The 22,878-nt window shown below is 37.7% G+C and overlaps 1 protein-coding gene and 1 non-coding gene across 3 annotated transcripts; both read left to right on the forward strand.

Annotated features, from left to right (window-relative positions):
- The first annotated feature begins 2,324 nt into the window (after positions 1–2,324).
- LOC132881796 (chymotrypsin A-like) lies at positions 2,325–8,039 on the forward strand. Of its 2 annotated transcripts, none has more exons than XM_060914707.1 (8): positions 2,325–2,875; positions 4,338–5,181; positions 5,811–5,914; positions 6,037–6,116; positions 6,423–6,501; positions 6,666–6,846; positions 6,987–7,120; positions 7,807–8,039. In XM_060914707.1, exons 2-8 carry the CDS (start codon positions 5,127–5,129, stop codon positions 7,966–7,968), a joined length of 795 nt encoding a protein of 264 aa, XP_060770690.1. In that variant the 5' UTR covers positions 2,325–2,875; positions 4,338–5,126; the 3' UTR covers positions 7,969–8,039. The 2 variants fall into 2 exon arrangements, with proteins under 2 accessions (XP_060770690.1, XP_060770689.1); XM_060914706.1 differs by having other exon boundaries at positions 5,112–5,181.
- Positions 8,040–20,536: 12,497 nt separating this feature from the next.
- Positions 20,537–20,610, forward strand: trnat-agu (transfer RNA threonine (anticodon AGU)). The gene has a single exon. It is a non-coding gene; the product is annotated as a tRNA-Thr (tRNA).
- Positions 20,611–22,878: the final 2,268 nt, after the last annotated feature.

The raw sequence follows: 22,878 nt of genomic DNA on the forward strand, positions 1-22,878 counted from the left end.
CTCTGAGCGTAACCACGCACGTGATAATGGAAGCGTTTCTCATAGAAACAGCGTCTGTGGTTGCAACAGTGTGATGGGGATGATACACACACACACACACACACACACAGGGCTGTGCAAAAGTCTTAGGCACCCTTTTTATTATTATTAATACAAACTTTATTATAGATTTATATTTTATGACTTCTACATTATCGAGTCAGTACAATAACATTTTTAGAGTCCAAACATTTGTTTTCCAGCACAAAATTAAATGTTACAGAAAAAAAAGTTTGTATCTGAGCAGCATATTACATACGAGACCACTTTTCAGATTAAAAAAGAAAACATAATGAAGGCTGCTGGGTTTTGATGCAGAATTAAGACGCGAGTGTGACAGTCAAAGTGTTGAGAAGAACTGTGGCTGGTTCTGTAAGATGCTCAGTAAAACCTACAGCTCATTTCCTTATGAAACTGCACTCACTGTACCTGAGACTACTGTTTATTTTAAAGTAAAAGGTCATCTCAAACCAAATATTGACTTTGTTTCATTTATTATGGCTTACTGTTGTTTATAGTGTCTTTTTTCTCATGTTGAAACATTTCATTTCATTATTTTTAAGCCATTTTTGGCCTACAGCATTTCTTTACTTGTGCCTAAGACTTTTGCACAGTACTGTATGTTCACTGTGTGCCAGTTGACCTGTGACGAAATGCTTATTGAGGTGATGTGGCTTTTTTTTCCGCATATTTTTCCTGCACTATATAGACAAACAGGCTTTGCAATATTTGTAAACCCTGGTATGAGCATGGTTAAACATTGACCTGAAGGTCTGAGGTTGGTCACAATGCCCACAGGGAACAATGGCACATTTAGTCATATGATCGAGGGCTCTTTTACATACTGTAACTTTCCATTATAGGAGTTTTCAGTGATATTTTGATTAGTTTCAATCAGGGCAGCCAAAGAACAGAACTCATTATGTCTGTTTTGTGGCATCCTACCTTAGACATCCTAAGACTTTTGCACACTTATATATCTATATATATATAAAATCTATCTATCTATCTATCTATCTATCTATCTATGAGGGTAAGTTAAAAAGTTCTAAGACAGATGTTATAATTTCAAAAGGAATTCAAAAGAATTCAAAAAAGAATACAAAGAAGGAATTCTCTGATGGAAACATCGCTTGCAGAAATGTTTAGACTTAAGTGGAGGATATGTAGAGAAATAACTTTGTTATTTTCATAAATAAAGATTTTTTTATTTGTCTTAGAACTTTTTGACTTACCCTTGTGTATATATATAAACAGTTATTCCATGAAATCAAGTCGTACATGAGCTGATAGCCAATGAGGCACTTAGCGCCGAGTTGGCTATAAGCCATGTACGATGAAATTGAGTGGAATAACTGTTATATTATATCGACATTCACTGGATTTGGATTTTGAGAAACAGAGCATTTTTATTTTTTGCTAATTTGATAAATAAAAACTTTATACAAAACTTCCGACAAAAGAATTTTCGCTTAGAATGTAAACAAACCAGCAAAATGACAGTAGCAATTTGTGAAAAATGCTATAATAGTAATTCTTGGAAAAACAAGATACATTCTTGCTATCAAATACTTTTATTCCATTGTATTACCATCAGATACTTTTATACTTTATAGACCACCACGTAACACACAAAACATTAAACATACAGTGGTATGCAAAAGTTTGGGCACCTCTGGTCAAAATTGCTGTTACTGTGAACAGTTAAGCAAGTTGAAGATGAAATTATCTCCAAAAGGCATAAAGATGACTCATTCCCTTTATATTTTAAGCATAAACAAATTTTTTTTATTTTCATCTTTTACATTTTCAAAATGACAAAAAAAGGAAAAGGGCCTGAAGCAAAAGTTTGGGCACCCTGCATGGTTAGTACCTAGTAACACCCCCTTTGGCAAGTATCACAGTTTGTAAACACTTTTTGTAGTCAGCTAATAATCTTTCAGTTCTTACCTGGGGGATTTTCACACATTCGTCCTTGCAAAAGGCTTCCAGTTCTACAAGTTTCTTGGGCTGTCTTGCATGCACTGCTCTTTTGAGATCTATCCACAGATTTTCAATGATGTTTAGGTCAGGGGACTGTGAGGGCCACGGCAAAACCTTCAGCTTGTGCCTCTTGAGGTATTCCATTGTAGATTTTGAGGTGTGTTTTGGATCATCGTCTTATTGTAGGACTCATCCTCTTTTTAACTTCAACTTTTTTACAGATGATGTGATGTTTGCTTCCAGAATTTGCTGGTATTTATTCAAATCCATGCTTTCCTCGACCAATGAAATGTCTCCTGTGCCACTGGGTGCAACACAACCCCAAAGCATGATCGATTCACACCCATGCTTCAGAGTTGGAGAGGTGTTCTTTTCCAGGAATTTGGCACCCTTTTTTCTCCAAACATACCTTTGCACATTGTGGCCAAAAAGTTCTATTTTGATTTCATCAGTCCACAGGACTTGTTTCCAAAATGCATCAGGCTTACTTAGATGTTCATTTGCAAACTTCAGACGCTGAATTTTGTGGCTAGGACGCAGGAAAGGTTTTCTTCTGATGACTCTCCCATGAAGGTCATGTTTGTTCAGGTGTCGCTGCATAGTAGTAGAACAGTGCACCACCACTCCAGGGTCTGCTAAATCTTTCTGAAGGCCTTTTGCAGTCAAACAGGTTTTTTAAATTTGCCTTTCTAGCAATCCAACAAGCAGTTCTTTCAGAAAGTTTTCTTCATCTTCCAGACCTCACCTTGATCTCCACTGTTTCTGTTAACTGCCATTTCTTAATAACATTACAATCTGAGGAAACAGCTACCTGAAAACACTTTGCTATGTTCTTGTAGCCTTCTCCTGCTTTGTGAGTATAAATTATTTTATTATTCAGAATGCGAGGGAGTTGCTTAGAGGAGCCCATGGCTGTTGATTTTAGGGACAAGTTTGAGGAGTCAGAGAATTTATACAGCTTTGAAATCTGCATCATCTGACCTTTCCTAATGAAGAATTTGATCAAGCCACAGCTCAATGAACTAATTAAGGTCTGGAACCTTGGTAGAAGTTACCTGAGAACTCAAATGTATTGGGGTGCCCAAACTTTCGCATGGTGTTCCTTTTCTTTTTTCACTCTCCAATTGTACAAAACAAAAATAATACACAAATCTTGCAGAAAATGCTGAAAAGAAATGTGTCATCTTTACCTTTATGCCTTTTGGTGATCAGTTCATCTTCTGCTCACTTAACTATTCACAGTAACAGACAATTTCAGTAAGGGTGCTCAAACTTTTGCATGCCACTGTATAAGACAGACAACAGAACATGGATACAGCTACAGTACATGACCAAAGTGCTTTGTGCGTTGTATGCAAATAACTCTACAGCTTGTTTAACAGAGTGATTGTAGCTGGAACAAAGCTGTTTTTAAATCTTATGGTTCTACAACCAGGGACTATTAACCTCTGTCCAGAGGGAAGATACTCATCTCATCTCATCTCATTATCTGTAGCCGCTTTATCCTGTTCTACAGGGTCGCAGGCAAGCTGGAGCCTATCCCAGCTGACTACGGGCGAAAGGCGGGGTACACCCTGGACAAGTCGCCAGATCATCACAGGGCTGACACATAGACACAGACAACCATTCACACTCACATTCACACCTACGGTCGATTTAGAGTCACCAGTTAACCTAACCTGCATGTCTTTGGACTGTGGGGGAAACCGGAGCACCCGGAGGAAACCCATGCGGACACGGGGAGAACATGCAAACTCCGCATAGAAAGGCCCTCGCCGGCCACAGGGCTCGAACCCGGACCTTCTTGCTGTGAGGCGACAGCGCTAACCACTACACCACCATGCCGCTGGGAAGATACTACAATTCCCTATTCAAAAGGTGCAGGCTATCTTCTAAGAGAACCATAGCTATCCGCTGTAGTTGTTTAGCATACAGGGATGTGGGGTACAGCTGAGACTCACCAGTCAGCTTACTTGACCATCTTACAATTTGATTTAGGCGATTCTTGTGCTTAACTGAAACACACCCAAACCATGACACTAGGGAGAAAGATATGATTGATTCGATAAAAGCACGATAAAATAATGTCATCATGGTCCTGTCTATATGAAAATGAAGCAATTTTCTCAGACAATTTAGACGCTGTTGTCCTTTTTTACAGGCAGCTTCACAATTCTCCTGGAAATTTAATTTAGAACCAATAATTGTCCCTAGATATTTATAGGATTCTACTTGTTCCACAAGTTGACCATTTATAATTGTGGCCTCATATCTTGGAGTTTCACCAAAATCAATATACATATCTTTTGTTTTAGATATGTTCAACTGAAGGTGTGACTCCTCACACCACTGGACAAAGTCTTCAATTATTGGTCCATGGGCTCTGTCATTTTTTATGGAGCAAGCTCACGATGACGGAATCGTCCGCGTACTTAATAATGGTCCTATTTACATATTTGCTCTGACACATGTTTGTATCTAGAATAAACAGGAGGGGTGAAAGTATGTACCCCTATGGTGAGCCTGTAAATCTATGTGAAATTTTGTATAATTTTTGAACAATGTGATATGTTAAACTTTTGCACTAAGCTGTTTTTAGCCTACATGTTACAGAGTAACTAGCTTATCAATTCTTGAATAAACACTCCCTAAAGTATTAACAGGGCAGTTCAAGAATATTTTTATTTTAAAATAAGTGAATGTATTTTTGTAACCTAGAAATAATTTGTCTTACAATCTAAATAAAAGCAAAAAAAACATTTATTACAATGGTTACAACAGGTTTTATTTTGTTAATTCAAGTGGACCATCAAATAAAAAAAAATCATTCTAAATAATTACTTATTGCATTTATCAGGGTTACATGCGCTTAGGTCAGGCAAGGCAAGGCAGGCAGGCAGAATTCCTTAAAATCTCTTTGTCAAGCTTTTATTGCAAGAATTGCAGGAAGTATTTCAATACGTGTCCTGGGAAAAATATTCTGATATCACTAATTGCACAGGTGATGTTGGAGTTATTTTGGGAGGGTTTAACAAGATATGGTGAATCCAAGGTCATAATAGCTCTATAAAAACCCTGACTCTATCCAGCTATAGCAGTGTGAAATGATGGCTCTCCTGTGGGTTCTCTCTTGCCTCGCCTTTATTGGAGCAACATATGGTATGTAACTTTGTATTTTCTCTCATCTCATCTCATTATCTGTAGCCACTTTATCCTGTTCTACAGGGTCGCAGGGAAGCTGGAGCCTATCCCAGCTGACTACGGGCGAAAGGCGGGGTACACCCTGGACAAGTCGCCAGGTCATCACAGGGCTGACACATAGACACAGACAACCATTCACACTCACATTCACACCTACGGTCAATTTAGAGTCACCAGTTAACCTAACCTGCATGTCTTTGGACTGTGGGGGAAACCGGAGCACCCGGAGGAAACCCACAGGGAGAGCATACAAACTCCACACAGAAAGGCCCTCGTCAGCCACGGGGCTCAAACCCGGACCTTCTTGCTGTGAGGCGACAGCGCTAACCACTACACCACCGTGCCGCCCTACTTTGTATTTTAATATTAATAATATACACCTAGTACTTGTGTTCAAGAATAAAACTGAGACTATTTGCTATCTTATACAAGCACTGTCTTGCTTATGGATGTTTTTTCTTTTTAATCTCATCAACACTACTTGTTTAAGTCGGGCATTTACATGGCTGCACAGCAGGCCAGAGCCCTTAGAATGATTCACCAAGAGTTTCAGATCTGACACATGGAAGTGTGTGTGATATTTTAAGGTTGTGGTGTTCCCGCCATTACTCCTGTGATTACTGGATATGCCAGGATTGTGAACGGCGAGACGACTGTGCCTCACTCATGGCCCTGGCAAGTGTCTCTGCAGGTGAGACTTACCGGTACACCCCGGTCTCTTTTGATCTCTACCATGCTGAGCTTCCTTTTACAATACAAGTATGGATAAGCAGAATGGAACCACACTTAATTTTCTTGCTGCTCTCTTCCCAGGACAGCACCGGCTTCCACTTCTGTGGTGGTTCCCTGGTCAATGAGTACTGGGTGGTGACCGCTGCTCACTGCAGTGTCAGGTAGGAACAGAGAACTGAGCTTCAGGGTTTTGTTCTCCCTTTAGCTTTCTAAGAGAACTGCCCTACAAATTGGTATTAAACACAACCTAACATAACTGCGATGCCACTTCATGTATCATGTAACCTTTACGGATGTATCCATGTACACAAACCTTTGCAATAATTAATTGACAGGGCAGGGGATGTATATAGAAGTGAAACTGTATTTGTTTTCTGAATAAAAACAAATATATATCTCCAGCAAATCAAATTATAAACCAAAATATTATACATGTCATGAGTGCAAGTGTAATTTTTGGTTTGCAGAACCTCTCACCTTGTGATCCTTGGAGAGCATAACCGCGCCTCTAACTCAGAGAGCATCCAGACCATTAGAGTTGCGAAGGTTTGTATTAGGTCTAACTGCATGAACTCATATAATCAGATGTTAATTAGTACATTTATAGTAATCTGATATTTTGATCAAAAATATTTTCTGGTTCAGATTAACCAGTAAGATGATCATAAAAAAAATCTACTTTCATTATATCCATTTTCTCTCCGATACAGTCCATCAGGCACCCCAACTACAATCCATACACCATCAACAATGACGTTGCTGTGATCAAACTGGCCTCTCCCGCCAGGCTCGGCCCCCGTGTGTCCCCTGTGTGTTTGGCTGCGACCACTGACAGCTTCCCAGGTGGCATGAGGTGTGTCACAACTGGCTGGGGCTTGACCAGATACAATGGTAATGCAAAGCTTGTGATATATGAAGTGAAATTGTAAGCTTTTTAAAGACTCTTCGAAGAACCATTTCTGTTTTTTTGTTCTGTTATTCCACATAAAGTTATTTCTTCCTTTAATATCAGCTTTCTTGTTCTCTTTTAGCTGCAGACACTCCTTCTCTTCTGCAGCAGGCTGCTCTGCCTCTGCTGACTAACACCAACTGCGAGCGTTACTGGGGCAATAAAATTACTAGCCTGATGATCTGCGCTGGAGCCTCTGGAGCTTCCTCTTGCATGGTAACGTTGATCATCATTCAAACTTTATCAGCAAAACTGTAGCAAATTAAGAGATTCAGGGTTAGAGGCACAAAGATTAAAGTTAAAGGATTAGATAGAAAGTATTTTTAACTTTTACATTTTTAAATTGTACATCTTTTACATTTTTAACATTAGTTAACTCGCCCACATCACCGTACTGCAAACTGAATGTCTAAATGATCAACTAAATGATTATTTAGTTGACTAACTAACACACCAGATAAAAGCCACTAAAATAGCTTACCTGTTGAGCAAGAAAAACGCAATCTCAAGATTAGTCATAAATTTCTTACGAGTTCTGAAAAATCATGTTTTTTTTATATTAGGCTCAAAATTTCTATGAAACTGAACATGAATAAAAACAACAACAACAACAACAACAACAACAACAACAACATTATTAATTGGTGATATTTATTTTAAAAAAATGTTTTTTCTCCCAGAACAGTTAAATTTGATTTTGTTCCTTAGACTATGTTCTGTGGTAAATATTGATGTTTCTGGTTAATACTTTAATGAAATTCCATTTTACTTCTATAGCACTTTTAACAGTGGATATTGTCACAAAGCAATTTTACAGGTTTGTGGATACAGACCTTGGCTAATAAGACATAAATGATCATAAATCAAATTCATGCATATGTTTTCTTTCTTTCTTGTTTCAGGGTGACTCTGGTGGCCCTCTTGTGTGCCAGAAATCTGGAGCTTGGACCTTGGTTGGTATTGTCTCCTGGGGCAGTGGCATGTGCTCTACATCCACGCCTGGAGTGTACGCTCGGGTCACTCAACTTCGCTCCTGGATTGATCAGACCATCGCCTCCAACTAAAGCCTTTACAGCTATTGTGGCTTGACTCAATTCTCAACATCTTCCTTATGAATAAAGATCATAACAATGCATATCATCAACTGTTTACTGATCTTACCAGCAAAACTTCTCGTTTTAGTTGAAAAAAATATATCCAACATGCATATACAGAAGATATTGATTGGCACTGTATTTCTTTAAAAAGAGTTGGTTCCTATCATAAACATAGACTGATTTCTTAAAGCAAAGCATTCCACAGGAATAGGCTAACAATGTGGACAGTAATACTAAGAACAAACAACAAACAAACAAATAAGGAACCTTTTATTCATAGACTAAAGAAAATAAAATATTTATGAATAAATAATGAAAAATGTGTCAAAATAAATTATAATTATTATTTTTAAATAAACTATGAATAGAATAGACCAAATAAAATAGAAACAAACAACTAAAATAGATAAAAGGGTCATTATGACAAATTGGTGCCTTTTAAATCTCTATAGCAAACTCTAACATACAGTAATGTCTGGAAAAATAAAAGGTTTAAACCTCTATATTTAAAGGTAGACTGCCTTTCAGATTTTTCAAGTGTAGGTGATAAAAATAATTTTCCCCGACACCCAATTATTTTTGTTTAGTGGACCAGAAGCTACTGAATTCGAATCACAGACTTCCAATTTTATTATTTTTTTTTAAACCAAACAATCAATGAATTTAGGGCCACATGGCCCTAAATTCTCTGATATGTTTTCCTGCTTCACCATGACCCAATTCAAGATACTACATCATGCATCACGTGGTGGGCTTTCTCCACCCGTGGAAGGCATTGTGGGATACAAATTTGAAACAGGAGAGAAAAATGGAGGACGCGAATGAAATGTGAAAGACCGACTACAGTAATAGAATAGAATAGAATAGAATAGAATATACTTTGTCATGTCCTACATGAAAATTGTCTTTGGTCTCACTGACAAAAATAATATAAAACACATATAAAGGAGGGGGGAAAACACTTTAAAAGATGTTATATTGCGAAGGAAAGGAAACGCAGGACCAAACTAATAAATATTGGTGGTCAGCAAACACCTCGGTGTGATCAGCTGTTCGTTAAAAGAAACATATCACAATGACCAAATTTCAGAGGGAACTAAATTTCACCGATTTTATGAAATCGAAAGGCAGTCTCACTTTAAAGCTGAGCTGAGAGATATTTTAAATATCATCCCTCTAAAATATTGTTCTTTTATTAATTTAGAGTCTTGTAGTCTTGTAATTTAGAGAAAGTGATGCCATTTTCCTGGTCAGAAGTCAAGCATCGAAATCTAATTATTGTTTCACCCTTAGTTTTGATGTTATTTACATTTAGGATATTTAGCAGATGCTCTTATCCAATGTGGCTTGCATAAGTGCATCTTTTGAAAGTATCTTTTGAAAAACACGCCCTCCACACTAGTCCAAATACATTACATTGCATTACATTACAGGCATTTGGCAGATGCTCTTATCCAGAGCGACGTACAAGTGCAAAAGTTGTGTACAAGAAATGCTGAACTTCTAGACAAGACCTTGTTAGCACTTACATTAAATCTACAGTAAATGTGGTACAATTAGTGTAACAGCCAAAGATACATTGCAGTACTCACAGGAGACAGGCTCTGGTCTAAGCATAGGTTATTAACATGTTTGTAGCCAGAGGCCAGGGCTAGTTCTGAAGACATGAGGGCTCAAAGCGACAACTTACTGAGGGCCCCCTACTCACACCAATCACGTTATGTTTTATACAATGGTTAGTTCATGTCCGCTAGTTTGATTGGATAAGCGACATTCCAAGAGTGCTGATATTTACTGTTTGTATCACTCCTGTTGAAAATGCCCTAACAAAAGTGATGCATAGTTTCTTAAAGACCGACAATGTTCAGTATTGCTTTAGGTGATTGGTTTGATGTGTGTTCTGTTGACCAAAGAGTGCCGAGTTTCCCAAAAGCATCGTAGCACAAAGATCATCGTGAAATGGTACAGCGAGCAACACAATGAACACTCTCTCTCCTAGTTAAGATGTTCTTAGAGTTAAGAGGCTTTTGGGAAACCCACCAGAGATCAGTACACATACACAAAAATTTTTTGGGAAACCACCAACAGAAGAAGGTTAAGAACTGGAAAGGAGATTAAAGATTGCAAACAAACTTCTACTGTCTCCTTCATCCTTGACCGGATGCCTGTGGCGGCTGTAATTCTACATTAAAGAACTTCGTGAGTTCAAACCTTTGGAATAACTCCACTTGTTTGTGTTCATGATAGGTGTAGCAAAAATTCATTACATTGAGACTGTTAATACACTTACGACAGGCTTTCGGTCAGTCTGTGTGTTGTCATAGAAACTGACAACACTCCATCCAGCTGTAGCTTCTTTGGTAGTTATTTCCATTAACAGGGCAAAAATAAGCAAAATATTTGGCCATATTTGTCTGAAATGTCAGTTTTTCAATATCAATTTCTTATTAATAAAACTGTTGCATCAAAACAACTTGACCATGCTGTTATACTGAATATCAGCACAGCTGTGATTATCTGCATTCTCGTGCCTATGGCTCAGTCAGAGTGGTTGCAATATTCCATGTAATAGCATGATTGTGAGTGTGATATTACTTAATTATGTAAGTATGAACAGAATTAATACTTCATTATGAATTACTGTTCTCATAGTCCTGTCACTGTCATAGTTAATGAGCTAGCATCACAGTGTTAGCCTAACAATTCTTTTATGCCAGGATCAGACTAAATTACTTCAGTCTGATTTTGACATATTTCTGTCACGGCTGACAACTTTCCAGCTTCGGGCCCAAATATGAATGTTGAGAATGATGAATGGGTCTTGCAGTGTGACATAATCAAAGAACAGCAATGTGGCATCTGGAATGCCCCACACCACCCTACTAAAGGTCAAGCAAGTCAGAATATTTTTTGTATTTTCTCGCCTAATTTGATAACTCCTATGATGTTCCTTCTGTAGCCTGATTAACAATTTCTTTACCTTCTTAACCAACGACATGCCCTCGTGAACAAACACAGTCAAACTTGTAGAGTTGCCAGTCTCCTGATAAAGACACAGCAAGAATTTATGGCACTATGATTGCCTAATCTGACATGTGACCATTGTGAAAGACAAAAGTAGTGTGATCTTGGCACTTGTCTAAATACTAGCTAGCTGACCAGTTAACTTCTCACCTTTTCCATTTCAATTACATCAACAGAAATAGGAAGTGGAAGCAGAAAAACAGATTATCCATCCATCCTCTATGCTGCTTATCCATGCAGGACGTGGGTATGCTGGAGCCAATCCCAGCCAACAGACGGGATACACACAGGACAGATAATAATAATCATTATACGAAACCACTTATCCTGTGCACGGTCACGGGCAAGCTGGAGCCTATCCCAGCTGACTGTGGGTGAGAGGCGTGGTACACCCTGGACAAGTCGCCAGATCATCGCAGGGCTGACACATAGAGACAAACAACCATTCACACTCACACCTATGGTCAATTTAGAGTCACCAGTTAACCTAACCTGCATGTCTTTGGACTGTGGGGGAAACCGGAGCACCCGGAGGAAACCCACGCGGACACGGGGAGAACATGAAAACTCCACACAGAAAGGCCCCATCAGCCACTGGGCTCGAACCTAGAACCTTCTTGCTGTGAGGCGACAGTGCTAACCACTGTGCCACTCCTATTATTAAAAATAATTTAGTATTTTTGAATGAAACAACTCTGCCTTTATCTGTAAATTCCATGAACCCCCTTATTATGGGTTTATATTTATGTCTTTGAAATTTTGGAGTTATTGAGGTTTGGATTAAAGCCATTCAAATAAAAGGCTACAAATCAGCTACAGGAATAAATATAAGGATTTGGGCTGTGATTTCTAATAAAACCTAAGTAATAAAAATATAATAATAATAATAATAATAATAATAATAATAATAATAATAATAATAATAATAATAAAAGGGAAAAAACAGACCTTCTTGCTATTCTTCACTGACCACTTCTAAGGATATTACCCTATATGGCCAAAAGTATGTGGACACCTGACCATCTCACCCATATGAAGTACTTCCCCAAGCATCTGCGACAAGGTTCAAAACACACAGTTGTATAGAATGTCTTTGTATCCTTTAACATTACAGTTTCCCTTCTCTGGAAATAAGAAGCTCAAACATGTTTCAGCATGACAATGCCCTTGTGTACAAAGTGAGATCCATAAAGAAATAGTTTGTGAGAATGAAAGAATTTGAGTGTCCAGCACGGAGCTCTGACCTCAAACCCCACTGAACACCTTTGGGATGAGCTAGACTGACTTAACAACCTCCTCCTCCACCAACATTAGTGCCTGAAACACAATAATGCTCTTGTGGCTGAGTGAGAAAAAAAAAAATCTTCACAGCCACGCTCCAAAATCTAGTGCAAAGCCTTCCCAGAAGAGTGGAGGTTATTATAACAGTAAAGGGGGGGGGAATCTGGTAATGGATGGTAACAGGCATAATACACATGGGCATGATGTCAAGTATCCACACAATCTTGAATATTGGCCATATAGGATGAAAGGATAATTAACAATTATTTGCCAAAGGTAAAGCGAATATTGATGAATAATAATCAAGACGAAGTTGAGGTTATTATTCACCGATATTCACTGAGCCTGAGGTGGATAATTGTTTTAGTACGAAATGAATACACAGGTGATTATTAAAGAAAAATCATGTTTTAAAAATCATTTATTTAAAATTTCAAAAGTGGCATGGTGGTGCAGAGGTTAGTACTATCGCCTCACAGCAAGACGGTCCTGGGTTCGAGCCCAGCAGCTGGCGAGGGCCTTTCTGTGTGGAGTTTGCATGTTCTCCCCGTGTCCGCGTGGGTTTCCTCTGGGTGCTCCAGTTTCCCCCACAGTCCAAAGACATGCAGGTTAACTGGTGACTCTAAATTGACCGTAGGTGTGAATGGTTGTTTGTCTCTATGTGTCAGCCCTGCGATGATCTGGCGACTTGTCCAAAGTGTACTTTGTCTCTCACCCATAGTCAGCTGGGTTAGGCTCCAGCTTGCCCGTGAGCCTGTCGAACAGGAAAAGTGGCTACAGATAATAGATGGATGAAAGGAAAAGTGGCATGCAAATGTAATAAAGGCACAGCACAGACTTGTCACTTATGTATCTATGCTGAGTCACAAAATACTTTGTTTTGAAATCAATAAAATAAATTACAATTCCACCTTAACTTTGAATAGTTTGAGACCAAACTTCATAGCATCTTTAGTGATTTTAGGAACAGCATTTTTTCCCCGAATTTGTAATTCTTCCTCACTTACGGTAATAAAACGATCGGCCGCCATTTCACCGAATTGCTCAAGGTGGTTATTGAGAAATAGTCTGAATTTCTCGAACAATAAGCACAAACTATTTTCTAAAATCACCTGCATATTTATATTAAACCGTATTATACATATTAAATTTAGAGATGGCCAATTCCCCACAAAGGTATCTGTGAATTCATAAATGATTGTGAAATCTAAAACAAAACAAAACAAAAACATAATTTGTTAAATACAAAATGTGAACATGTAAAATGCATAATGTGTGAAACTATTTGTAAAACAAAAGACATATTTTCTACGAATTTAATTAATTAATACAATTAATAACCTCATAGTAGCAAAAAAGCATTAAAATAGTTCCCAAATGCTAATCACATACAGTGGTGCTTGAAAATTTGTGAACCCTTTAGAATTTTCTATATTTCTGCATAAATATGACCGAAAACATCATCAGATTTTCATACAAGTCCTAAAAGTAGATAAAGAGAACCCAGTTAAACAAATGAGACAAAAATATTATACTTGGCCATTTATTTCTTGAGGAAAATGATCCAATATTACATATCTGTGAATGGCAAAAGTATGTGAACCTCTAGGATTAGATGTTAATTTGAAGGTGAAATTAGAGTCAGGTGTTTTCGATCAATGGGATGACAATCAGGTGTGAGTGGGCACCCTGTTTTATTTAAAGAACAGGGATCTATCAAAGTCTGATCTTCACAACACATGTATGTAGAAGTGTGTCATGGCACGAACAAAGGAGATTTCTGAGGACCTCAGAAAAAGCGTTGTTGACGCTCATCAGGCTGGAAAAGGTTACAAAACCATCTCTAAAGAGTTTGGACTCCACCAATCCACAGTCAGACAGATTGTGTACAAATGGAGGAAATTCAAGACCAATGTTACCAGTGGCAGCTGGTAGTCTTTCAAACAGGGGAGGCTGGTCGGTTACGATATTTCCAGATTTTAAAAGAAAAAACACATCAATTTTGCCCATACTCTTGCCTCTGATCTGGCTGATTGTTGGCAGGGTCACAAACTGTGAAATAACAGGTTCTTTTGGCCCATTAGCCTACTGTACAATATACATGATGGTGGTGTTGGGGGGGAGGGGTATATTTTAACATTTTATATTTTAAAATTGTGGCATGTTGTTTAAAAATTGATCATTATTGAAAGCAGCTCTTTGTCAGGAACCTCAGCAGTAGAGCTGGGTGCCACACATTTCATTCAATGACACTTTCCCTATATTTTACTTATTTTGACTGAGAAATGTTTTATTGACAATTTTGATAACCCTTCACTTTTAATCCAGGTCTGTAGTGGGGTCATTCCGTGCCAACTCACCTAAGGGTCCCCACATCACCGTCTCAGATTTTGCTAAAAAAATTCTATAATCAAGAATCATATGTTTGTACCACACATGCAAAATATTAGCTCCCAATTCATTGTAGTTTTGGAACTACTGGCCTTTGAAATTTTGATGTCAAAATACCACGACAAAATGGCTCTTTCCCCAACTTCAGAGACCCATAACTTTTTATTGCAGCTATCTAGACAGTTGTGTGTGCAGATTCTTACTGAATGATACCCACTCTTTTCAAATCTGTTGTCAGAAAGCCTCTGAAGGACATACGTTTTGCATAATGGGAAGCCAAAAATGACGTTTTGGCCAAAATCACATAAAATTCATTAAAACTCTAGGGGGCATAGTAGAAATATGAAGCTAGTTAGATTTTTTTCCTCACTACATAGTATTTGTAGGGTTGTTATCTGTTCACAGAAACATATTTTGCCATGAAATTTCAATTCCTGAATTTACAAAAAATTTTTTAACATCTTACGTCCTTTCCGAGGGGGCTAAAATAGGGCATTTTGCCATCTTATTTGGTCATGTGGCTAGGGGTTTAGGATCTTCAAATTTTTTGTGAAGATGCTCTCATATAAGATGTAACTACTCCCTGATTTTTTTTAACAAACGCCCCTTGCTTCATATTTTAATAATTTTTTTTGTACATGGACAGTTTCATCATTTTTCACTTTTTTCCACATTCAGAACTCTGTAACTCTAAATTGGAAGATTCCTACTAGCAGCTATTTCAGATTTACATACACTGACACACAAATTTTCATATTTTAGTAGTTGTATGCCCAAGAAATTCATATTTTTCTTTCTATTGGGACCTAAAAACAGCTATTTGGCCAAAAATGACAAAAACGCTGGGCAGCTTTTAATAAACAAGGGAATAATAAAGGGGTGTTTTGCACACAAATTAAGGCTTATAAGAACCTAATCTAGGCATACACATTTCCTGAACAACTTTTTCTGTATTGTATATTATTTTTTGCAATTAGAAAATTTTAGGTATAATTGCAATTTTTGTTGAATATCCTTGGAAAATATAGAAAAATAACAACAAAATTCTGGAGTAGTATTTTTTATATACTTCAAGGTTGTGTAAGCACAAAACATTTAGCAATGAGGTTTTATTTACATATTAACACATTCAATGATCCATGATCATGATGTTGAAAAACATCACAAGATTTGTACATAATTTAAAGTCAAATATGGGCATCCGTGATAATGGGTAATTCATTCACAGGCAGTACAGTTTCATGTGATGTGCTAAGACACTCATAAACTGTCATCTTGCACCATCAGAATGACTTCAACTTGGAGGCTGAGTGGCATTTTTTTGCCACCAGCCACGGAAAAAGTCCGTGTGACGGTATTGGGGGCACAGTGAAACGACTTGTTGCAAGGGCTAGTTTGCAAGCAGCTGACCATAACCAAATTCTCACAGCTGAAGCAATGTATAAATGGGCTGACCAGAATATCATGGGAATCAAGTTTTTATTTGTCTCTGCAGAAGAAATTCTTCACAATGCTGTGGCATACAAGTTGGAACAGCGTTTCAAAAATGTTTCAACCTTTCCTGGAACAAGATCTCATCACAGCTTCTGCCCAATTGCACCCACTCAGCTGGAGATGAGAAGGGTTTCTTCTGATGTGGTACCATCATCGGTAGTGGACATAGGACCTGAAACCACACCAGTTTTACAGTCCCAGTTACAGGCCCCAAGCCAAATGTCCCAATCTGCACCAAATATGTACCAGCCAGGCAAATATATTGCCTGTGTTTATGACAGAAAATGGTACATTGGAAATATTGTCACCAGAAATGAAGAAGAAAATGATGTGTATGTCAATTTCATGAGACAAGGACGAGGCAACACATTCTCATGGTCACCACAAAGCAGGAAAGATGAATGTTGGGTGCCTTTGCTTCATGTCCTTTGTGTGGTAGAGGCCCCAAACATAAAAAGTGGGGGACGCCATTACCAACTAACAGAGGATGACTTCAAACTTGTGAAAGACTTAAGTTTTAACTTATGTACTACTAGATGACAGTTTATGAGTGTCTTAGCACATCACATGAAACTGTACTGCCTGTGAATGAATTACCCATTATCACGGATGCCCATATTTGACTTTAAATTATGTACAAATCTTGTGATGTTTTTCAACATCATGATCATGGATCATTGAATGTGTTAATATGTAAATAAAACCTCATTGTTAAATGTTTTGTGCTTACACAACCTTGAAGTATATAAAAAATACTACTCCAGAATTTTGTTGTTATTTTTCTATATTTTCCAAGGATATTCAACAAAAATTGCAATTATACCTAAAATTTTCTAATTGCAAAAAATAATATACAATACAGAAAAAGTTGTTCAGGAAATGTGTATGCCTAGATTAGGTTCTTATAAGCCTTAATTTGTGTGCAAAACACCCCTTTATTATTCCCTTGTTTATTAAAAGCTGCCCAGCGTTTTTGTCATTTTTGGCCAAATAGCTGTTTTTAGGTCCCAATAGAAAGAAAAATATGAATTTCTTGGGCATACAACTACTAAAATATGAAAATTTGTGTGTCAGTGTATGTAAATCTGAAATAGCTGCTAGTAGGAATCTTCCAATTTAGAGTTACAGAGTTCTGAATGTGGAAAAAAGTGAAAAATGATGAAACTGTCCATGTACAAAAAAAATTATTAAAATATGAAGCAAGGGGCGTTTGTTAAAAAAAATCAGGGAGTAGTTACATCTTATATGAGAGCATCTTCACAAAAAACTAGAAGATCCTAAACCCCTAGCCACATGACCAAATAAGATGGCAAAATGCCCTATTTTAGCCCCCTCGGAAAGGACGTAAGATGTTAAAAAAAATTTAAAAAATTCAGGAATATAATTTTCATGGCAAAATATGTTTCTGTGAACAGATAACAACCCTACAATTACTATGTAATGAGGAAAAAAAATCTAACTAGTTTCATATTTCTACTAGGCCCCTTTGAGTTTTAATGAATTTTAAGCGATTTTGGCCAAAATGCCATTTTTGGCTTCCTATTATGCAAAAAGTATGTCCTTCAGAGGCTTTCTGGCAACAGATTTGAAAAGAGTGGGTATCATTCAGTAAGAATCTGCACACACAACTTTCTAGATAGCTGCAATAAAAAGTTATGGGTCTCTGAAGTTGGGGAAAGAGCCAATTTCGACGTGGTGTTTTGACATCAATATTTCAAAGGCCTGTAGTTCCAAAACTACAACATAATTGGGGGCTAATATTTTGCATGTGTGGTACAAACATATGATTCTTGATTAGAGAATTTTTTGAGTAAAATCTGAGACGGTGATGTGGGGGAGTTCCTGAAATTTAGGTGAGTTGGCACGGAATGACCCAGTGTGAAATGTTCTCGGCTGTGTTTTTGTTTAAAAATGTCTTCCAAATTGTAGCTGTGTTTAATTCATATCCAGAAAAATATATATTCCAATATAATATACTCAGCATAAACATTTTAAATAGTCTATATTTTTGGTCCATCCATGACATATTACTAAAGTAGCCTATTTACTGTTGTTGATGTGGGTCACTTGCTGTTAGCCAATTCACTTTCTCGTACCAGGAGAGCTGAAAGGAACGAGTATTATTCCCTACCTTTTTCACCAAGTCAATTTGAGGTGTTGGTCTACCCTGCTCTTTAATTTTAATTTTTTCCTCGAAAGGAAGACTGGCAAATGGCTTCGCCAAAATTAAATCAGCAATGCTTGGCATCCGTGCGCAGCTTTCTTGCTAGCTGACTAGCCCCCTCAAGTTCAAGTTCAGTCACTCAAATAAACAAAATTTCTGGAACTAAGATAACAAACTTGACAACACTATATTTACACTTTATTTACAATGGAGATATATACAAACTAAAAAAGCTGGTAGAAACCATATGTAATGAATGAAATCAAAATGTAAGCTGATCTCTTACAATACACCACAGCACTTGTGAATCCGCATGGGACTGAACTGAAATTCACCGCTGCCTGTCTATATTTGAAACGAGCTGTCAATCAAAGAAAATATCCGGCCGCTTTCACCAATCACCAGTCTCCTCGCGGAAACTGCCATGTCCCTCCCATGTGAGGCTCGGAGTCCGTGGGGCGGGCGTTTTCGCAGTATTTGTCCAATAACCATCTTGCATTTTGAGATTGAAAAGCGCAGAGCTCCCAAATGCCATTGAAGTGCACTGAGGCTGCGCTGCATCGCGCTGTCACGAGGGGGAAAAACTCATGCACACATTAAAGTTATAAGGGAATGATTTCGCACTGTAGTTGGGTTGAGCACATATATTTCTATGATTCTGGATCTGAAATAGCAATGTTATAAGGTCGGCTATAACATAAGCCTAGCGCAATTCATCCTACGCGATGTTCATAATTTTTAGAGGAGGCTGAGCCTCCTTCGTTGTCTTAGAGCAATCGCCCGTGATTGTTACCCTCCCCACAAGTGGTCGACCAACAAAGATCACTCCAAGAGCAAGGCGTGTAATAGTCAGCGAGGTCACAAAGGACCCCAGGGTAACTTCTAAGCAACTGAAGGCCTCTCTCACTTTGGCTAATGTTAATGTTCACGAGTCCACCATCAGGAGAACACTGAACAACAATGGTGTGCATGGCAGGGTTGCAAGGAGAAAGCCACTGCTCTCCAAAAAGAACATTGCTGGTCGTCTGCAGTTTGCTAAAGACCACGTGGACAAGCCAGAAGACTATTGGAAAAATGTTTTGTGGACAGATGAGACCAAAATAGAACTTTTTGGTTGAAATGAGAAGCGTTCTGTTTGGAGAAAGGAAAACACTGCATTCCAGCAGAAGAACCTTATCCCATCTGTGAAACATGGTGGTGGTAGTATCATGGTTTGGGCCTGTTTTGCTGCATCTAGGCCAGGACGGCTTGCCATCATTGATGGAACAATGAGTTCTGAATTATACCAGTGAATTCTAAAGGAAAATGTCAGGACATCTGTCCATGAACTGCATCTCAAGAGAAGGTGGGTCATGCAGCAAGACAACAACCCTAAGCCCACAAGTCGTTCTACCAAAGAATGATTAAAGAAGAATAAAGTGAATGTTTTGGAATGGCCAAGTCAAAGTCCTGACCTTAATCCAATCGAAATGTTGTGGAAGGACCTGAAGCGAGCAGTTCATGTGCGGAAACCCACCAACATCCCAAAGTTGAAGCTGTTCTGACTGATCAACAGTTACTGGAAATGTTTAGTTGTAGTTATTGCTGCACAAGGGGGTCACACCAGATACTGAAAACAAAGGTTCACATACTTTTGCCACTCACAGATATGTAATATTGGATCATTTTCCTCAATAAATAAATGACCAAGTGGAATATTTTTGTCCCATTTGTTTAACTGGGTTCTCTTTAACTACTTTTAGGACTTGTGTGAAAATCTGATGATGTTTTCGGTCATATTTGTGCAGAAATATAGAAAATTCTGAGGGGTTCACAAACTTTCAAGCACCACTGTAGCATAGGCAGTGTAACGCCATTTACTGTTTATAACGTCGACACGTTTTAACCTTGTACTTTAGCTATTTAGTAGTTTGCCTTTTTACTGCATAATTGACTTTTTAAGCCTTGACAAAAAATATTGGCCCATTTCAGGACATATAGCTAATATAATAACGTCTTGAGCCAAGACTAAGTCGTGTTGGTCCACAGAGTCTTTGAGTAACGAAGGGCAAACGGCTCGAAAGGGTGATTCATATTAGGATGCATTTTTAAAAAATAATTTATACGCTTATTACATCAGATTTGAGTAAATAATAGTCTCAGAAAAAACTGAGAAATTGTAGTTTTGCTATTGCTAGCAGCGGCGCCGTGGCTTAGTTGGTTAAAGCGCCTGTCTAGTAAACAGGAGATCCTGGGTTCGAATCCCAGCGGTGCCTTTTGAGTACAACATGGGAAAGTATGTTATAGTAATGAGACACACACGGTATTTTCATTAGGGTTATGACTGTGAAAGTGTTTTCAAAATTTCTACTTTCCTGATGTTGCATTGGGTGAACTTTTACTCATATATTACTTTTTTGAAGTTATTTTTATTGGGTCATGCAAAAACCTCCCACACCCAACATCACCTCACTTTTGATAAATACATGTATATTAAATAAATAAATCATCTCATTATCTCTAGCTGCTTTATCCTGTTCTACAGGGTCGCAGGAGCCTATCCCAGCTGACTACGGGCGAAAGGCGGGGTACACCCTGGAAAAGTCGCCAGGTCATCACAGGGCTGACACATAGACACAGACCATTCACACTCACGGTCAATTTAGAGCCACCAGTTAACCTAACCTGCATGTCTTTGGACTGTGGGGGAAACCGGAGCACCCAGAGGAAACCCATGCGGACACAGGGAGAACATGCAAACTCTGCACAGAAAGGCCCTCGCCAGCCACGGGGCTCAAACCCAGGACCTTCTTGCTGTGAGGCGACAGCGCTAACCACTACACCACTGTGCTGCCTAAATAAATCATGATTATGAAATAAATTAATTGAAAGATGTGTAAAGTACTTTTATATAACAATAAATTGCTTAACAATTGTTGTAATAATAATTATAATTGTTAATTAATACAAATTTAATAATTTAATTGTAAATTTAATATTATTAATACAAATTTAATAATTTAATTGTAAATTTAATATTATTAAATTTGTATTAATTAATTATAATTATTACAACAATTGTTAAGCAATTTATTGTTATATAAAAGTACTTTACACATCTTTCAATTAATTTATTTTATAATCAAGATTTATTTATTTAATATACATGTATTTATCAAAAGTGAGGTGATGTTGGGTGCGGGAGGTTTTTGCATGACCCAATAAAAATAACTTCAAAAAAGTAATATATGAGTAAAAGTTCACCAAATGCAACATCAGGAAAGTAGAAATTTTGAAAACACTTTCACAGTCATAACCCTAATGTTCACTCTTATAATTGGGCTAAATAATAATTGGTCCAAACAAAATAGTATTAATTATTCTTTATTCACTACCAGTAGTGTTAAACCATTTTATCATTTACAAAAAGACAGACAACTGGTAAACATGGAAGTACCTCTTCCACTGGAAATAAACTATACAAATAATTTACAGATTCAAGACATTGAAAACGTATTCTTCTCCATAGGTCTGCATAGACAAAATGAGCATGTTGAAAAAAAGTATAGCTTAAAGTAACTGAGACAGTGCTTAATTTCTGGCAGTTTGATATCTCCACATCCTTTCACTTATTACATACTTCATCAGGACATTAACAAACAAACAAAAACAAACATACAAACAAGATAATGCTATCCAGTTCAGTGGCTCTGCAAAAAAATATTTACAGTAAAGGTTTAGGGACACCTTGCCTTTTTCCTGAAATGCCCCAATTGCTTCTACTGACCTCAAACATACCTCAAGGTTACACAGGACATATTTGTTTAGAAATGAAGCAGGGTTGTCTGTAATGGAATGGTCTGCCAAATCCCACCGACCTTAAATCAATATAGCTGCTCTGTATGGAGTTGGACCAAAAGGTTTTATACTCTCAGAAAATAAAGTACATTATTGTACCTTTAGGGGTACAATGGCTTGGCACTGGGGCAGCACCCTCTCAGGTACTTATTTGTATCCTTTATATACTGCTCGGAAACATATATGTACACATTTGTCCATAAAAAGTTACCCAAAGTTACCTTGAGGTCTAGTAATGAGCCCTAGGGGGTACATTAGTGTAGAGTGTACCTTGGGGGACAGAAACGAATTCCTACTGTACCCCTATTTCAGACAGTGTAGTGACGTTTTAGAGATCAGCTCCAAAAACCTTGCAGGGCGTCTCCTGCAATAGACACAACAGTGTGTTTATTAGGAATACCTGGAAACACTGTTTTTATGGAGAAAGTCTGTGTAGCAGTTAAGACATTTTTTAATGAATATATAGTTTCATTATTTTTTAAAGTAGCTTTCAGAAATGTTTACATGTGAGATGTACTTTAATTTTCTTCAGAATAAGCATGGTCAGTCATTAAAATGTTATATGTTAATCTGCTAACAAAAATATTTGAGAAAGCGAAGTGTCCCCAAACTTTTGATGGGTAGCGTATAGCCAATGAAACATGCTTTTATTACAGTATCATAACAGGGATCACTGTGGAAATGTG

This window comes from Neoarius graeffei, chromosome 2 (assembly GCF_027579695.1).
Source record: "Neoarius graeffei isolate fNeoGra1 chromosome 2, fNeoGra1.pri, whole genome shotgun sequence".
In the NCBI taxonomy this organism is placed as follows: domain Eukaryota; kingdom Metazoa; phylum Chordata; class Actinopteri; order Siluriformes; family Ariidae; genus Neoarius; species Neoarius graeffei.